This window comes from Gavialis gangeticus, unplaced genomic scaffold, assembly GCF_001723915.1.
Source record: "Gavialis gangeticus isolate Ggan-Ray unplaced genomic scaffold, GavGan_comp1, whole genome shotgun sequence".
NCBI classification, from domain to species: Eukaryota; Metazoa; Chordata; order Crocodylia; family Gavialidae; genus Gavialis; species Gavialis gangeticus.
The window spans coordinates 51,906,651-51,911,722 of record NW_017729030.1 but is presented as its reverse complement, the minus strand read 5'-3'; the positions used below and the strand labels follow the sequence as shown (position 1 = coordinate 51,911,722).

General features: G+C 38.9%; 1 protein-coding gene across 10 annotated transcripts in view; it reads left to right on the top strand.

The window, feature by feature from the left end:
- SH3D19 (SH3 domain containing 19) overlaps nucleotides 1-5,072 on the top strand; it is a 178,106-nt gene that overhangs the window by 126,538 nt on the left and 46,496 nt on the right. For 9 of the 10 annotated variants that reach the window (XM_019522202.1, XM_019522194.1, XM_019522197.1 and 6 more), the window contains one exon: nucleotides 305-1,300. In XM_019522202.1, the coding sequence (XP_019377747.1) occupies nucleotides 622-1,300 (679 nt within the window). In that variant the 5' untranslated portion in view covers nucleotides 305-621. The remainder of the gene's footprint in view (nucleotides 1-304; nucleotides 1,301-5,072) is intronic. The other variant, XM_019522195.1, reaches the window with a different exon arrangement.

Here is a 5,072-nt window from a genome sequence, read left to right as displayed (position 1 = left end):
GTGTATGTATTTTGACTTCTGAAGGTTCTTTATGTCTGTTGAAATGAACCTTAACAAAGTAATTTTGGATTCATAACTTTCAGATTCATGCATTTTTAGAAGTGAGTAGTTCCCTTTTGCAGGGTATTTTTGTCCTGTTTATAAGGAAGAATCACAAATGTAATACAAGCAACAAAGATTTCTGAGCAAAACCACTTAGGGGCCTTGCAGCCAGAATAGTTAGCCAGGCCAAATTAGGTATCTTAAATGCATGTTTTAAGATGTATTAGAATACAGCATGAAAACTTTATTTCTTTTCTGTCAGCAGTGCAAAGTCCTCTCAAGCCTCCCAGACCTTCCTCATCTTTCTTGAATAGTAATCCTTCAGAAAATGAGACTCCTCTAATTGTCCTTGAAGCATCTGAAGAACAGAATTGCCAAAAAAATCCAACTACTGTGATACGTCCAGTGCCAAAACCAAGATCTAAAGGCAATCTCAAACCTATAGTCAAAGCTATTCAAGGTGAAGCACAAGACAATCGGGAAGGAGTGAACAAACCTAGAGCTGAAAGGGAGGTCTCCCCAGATCAGCAACTGTCTCTCTTGGATGATAGCTTGAACAATCACGTGGTGCTGGACAGCATGAATACAGAAAGAAGCCAAAATAGTATTGTTTCAAGAATCAAAGTTTTTGAATCCCAAACAAATACTGATACCTCAGGATTATCCAAAAAGCCAGAAATTGCCCCAAGGTGTTTTCCTCACAGACCTACAGTAGCTGCAAAGAAGCCAGTAGTGGCTCCAAAGCCAGGGGCAAACAGGGTTTCAGGAGAGTGGGATTCGTGGACTGAAAGGAAACCAAAACCTTTCTCCAGGGAGTTGCACCCTCAGCCTCAAGAAAGTGGGAGCAGTGTCATAACCAAACCTGAATTGCCAAAGAAACCAAAGCCCAGCCTTGTAACGAGTACTAGTAATGATTTGCTTCATGCAAGGACTGGGTCAGCTTCAGAGAATGATGGACAGAAGAAATTCCCAGTTCCTGCTCCAAGGCCACTTGTTCCTAAAAAGTCACTTTATTTAGAAAATCCTGACTCTTCTTCAGCCTTACTAAAACCAGTTTCTGCTGTTCCCAGAATCTCTGTACATACCCAAGCAAAAGCCTTTCAGTCTGTGGGAGAGTTGTCTGCAACCAGTGTCCCAGCACCTACTTTGCAAAGTAAACCAGATGAGGAAGGAGATCTGATTAGTTTTGATGATGATGTTTTGCCTCCTAGTTCAGTTAGTGCAGGTAAAGAAGGTATCAGTTCTGAAGCAGCTGCAGGTAAGCATAATTTATAAGGAAAGAACATTAAAAAAATTATAATCTAGGTACTTGTAATTTTGCGTTGTGTATTCATAGCAGCAAAAATTGGTGTGTGTAGAATTCTATCGTTCCTGTTATGTTAAGCTTCCCGTGAAATTACCTAGACTTGGAGACCCAAATAACTGACCAGTGAGATTTCCAGGCTATGTTATTCTGAGAACATGCCAGCTGGATTTATAACTTAATAGCTTGAAAAATAAAAATTATACAAAAAAACAAATAATATATTCTAACTACCTCTTTTAGAATATATCACAGTCCCTCCTGGACACTGGAGATATATTGGCATTTGCTATCTAATCTATCTAGGCCTGGCGTTTGGGCATCTGTGGTTCGTAGTGCATCGTTCCTGGGCAGTAGTGTACACACAGATATTTATTTTTCATTATGTCAAATAGAGAAGCAGCGGTGTCCATTGTGGTTTCATAGATTGGAACCAAACAGACTTAAATTGTGTGCCCCATTTGCTATTACGCATTTGCTGTTTTTCATACATGTTGTTTATACAACTATAAGTTTCTTAATTAATACATCCATGTGAAACTGTTTTCACTCAAAAAAACACTAGAATGTATGAGTCAGTTAAGGACTTGTGTCCAGTTTTTTTAAAGGAGAGGCTTTTTTGTGATGTCTTTTCCGGAACCAGCTGTAGAGTTGGGAGAGATGTTGGGCAAGTTTTGAGGCAAAAAGTGCCCTTGGGTTTATGCCTGGACCATCACAGCTTCAACAACACTCCCGCCCAATTTTGTAAAGGTATTCAGGCACCTCTAGGTGCTGACAAATGTGGGGAGGGGGAAGGAAAAAGTGCTTTACCGGAAGAAGCAGCACGTTAATTTGACCCAGCTCCACAGCATCTGTATAGATCAGGTGGGCTTTTTGGTGCTTTTATCTAATAGCTGATTCAGTTGGCTATTTGATAAAAATGCATCACTAAAGTGCCCAATCTGACATTGGGTGAGTCAGGTCCAACTAACATGATGCCTCTTCTGGGCATCTGCTGGGCTCGATGCAGGGGCATACAGAGTTTAAAGTAAAGTACCTTTTTCATTTTACGTCTGTAAGCAGCCCGTATGCCTAAGTTACCCCAAGAGATGGATTTGTGATTCCCATTAAAGTCTTGCAAACTCAGGTTTCTTCTCATCAGCATGTTCTGGTAACAATCTGTCAACGGGCCTTATAATACAATCATTTTCAAGCAGAATTCTCCATTGTAAACTGTGGTGAGGGTTCTGCTTAAAAACAATAGGATGGAAAGGCCCATGGTGTATGAGATCTATTTCTAAAAACGTAAGAGATGGGAAATATATTGACAGAGAACGAGTAAAAAAGGCTATACATTTTTTAGCTGTTTAGTTTTACTTGTTAGGCACTGCAGCTCTCTGAAAACAGGTACATAAATAGTGTATTGCTGTCACATTAAATTTATATTTATTAATGGCTGTGAGGGCCTGTGCTTTCATTATAATTTGTGTGTTGAATAATTAGATCAAGTTTTTTATTTACTACCTCTTCCTTTCTATATTGAGGCAGTAACTTGAGGGCAGATTTAGGAAAGAAACTGTGGAAGGTTCTTGCATGTTATAGTTCAGTACTGCTGAGAATGACAACATACATAATGTATTTTGGAACTGCTTTGATGCATTTGCTAACAGACTACTTTTTAAGGGCTGATTCAGCATTCTGTTTGCAATGGAATATGTTGCAAAATAGCATAGATAGGAGTTCTTCCCTGCAGGAAAAGTTTTGTGCCCTGGAGAAAGAGAATATCGAATGACTCAAGAAATACTTCCTAGTACCTTCCAAGAAAATTAGGACTGGTGATGACAGACTATGAATGAAGCTATGTCCATTCATGTTTGCCCAGAGGGGCTTTCACTACAATACCACTGTAGCCACTGTGCACATGAAGGTCTCAGAAATAGAACTCCAAAGCAGATAAAACAAAAAAAGACAAGATTTATTTTTTTTCAGGTGAACAAAAGAACAAAGATAGACAAATTAGAGGTGCCCTCACAAAGAGGCAAAATTCTTATATTTAAAAATACTTAACAAGGAAAATAAAATCCTAGCTACACATACATACTACAGAGTTCCCCAACTGTTCAGAAAGGTTAAATAAATATTAAATCTCACATTTGAACCAAAATCCTGTGATCCCACTGAGTGTTGCCAGAGGAAACAGTACTTGCCTGGATAACAGAAAGAGCACTACCCTGTTTATCTTTTTGATATCTAAACTGTTCCTTTTCATAGGTAAAGATAAAATATTTCAGTTTTTTATGGTTAACATTTAGTTGCATAATCCAAAATTTAATTTAACAGATGAATAGTTGTCAGACTCCTCCCAGAAGTAGCTGGAATGATTTTATTAACACAGCAAGAAGGCTTCTTTGCTCACCCTGTCCTCATCTGCTAAAGAGAAAAGGATCTGACTGTGTTCTTGCTTGACACCAGTGCAAATAAGGATTACCTCCAAAGAAAGCAATACATTTTCCTAGCTGTTTTGCAGTCAGGATCACAAGCTTATTTCCTATTTCTTCTATTTCTATCTGGTAATACATGGTGTTATTTCCAGCACTGTCTTGACAAAAGATCCACAGAAAACCTGCCTACTTGTTAAAAAATAAAATAAAATCTGGTGACATATTGCACTGATATTAGGTATTCCCCACGTTTCCATAGGAACGTCTTAGGATTTGCAAAATGAATCCACAGTGAAACGCTTTGTAAGGGCAGGAAAAGCAGCTGTAATCTTGCTCCCAGTTTCCCAGACCTTTGGATTTATTATGAATAATGACATAGCAAAATGACAGGGCTCCACTTGTTGCTATGACAACCGTAGAACAGTCTTCTGAGCAGTGTTTGAGATGTAGCACTAACCCCCTGTTCGTAAAAGTCCAATTTTAAATAGAAGATTGTAATGTGCAGAAATTTTAATACTTTTGAAATGCAACTGGAATCTGTTTGTCTGCGAGTTCAATTATTGGTGTTACAATTAGGGCTACACTGCTGCTTTGGCTAAAGGCGGCTGAAAACGTAATGTAGGGAACAGTTCTGCAGACAGAAAGTGAGTTAAGCAAAATATACCACATGATGAAACACTCTGGTTCTACAAAAAAATTCAACTAGCTTGCTTAAAAAATAATTCAGATATCAATGACATGATCTTTCTGTAGAGAGATGCATAATTCCCATTTTGCAATGGAGGATCAAGGTACATAGAGATTCAGCTCTGACTTTTGAGAATGCCTGACACCTCCAATGCCAGTGGGATTCAGTTGGGAGCATTGGATGCTCAGGCCTCTTTGAAATTCAGGTCTTGTGTAGGTTCTCTGGAGTCTTAAATCTACCCCAAAGGTACCCCAGAGGTTTTCGTTCACATAATGAGAAGATTTGAGATCAGGTCAACCAATCAAAATGTCTAGGCCTCTAAGTGAAAGTCCTTTAATAAGAGTTTGCAGCATTCAGGCCTTTTAATATATATTTCCAACAGTGGCCAGGGAGTCTTTGCAAGTATTGGATACTTGGAAGTTTTAGTCATCTTCCAGATCAATAATGCGTCTAACCAATTTGTTATGGAAACGTGTTGTAGACTCCAAGTCCCATTGAAGTTCCAGGACCAGAACAGCCTGTTGCTGTTGTTATTTCTGTCGGACCAGTGTTGGCACTGCCTGGTCAGGCAAGGACACATAGTTTCATAGTTTCTAGAGTCAGAAGGGACCTGAGTAGA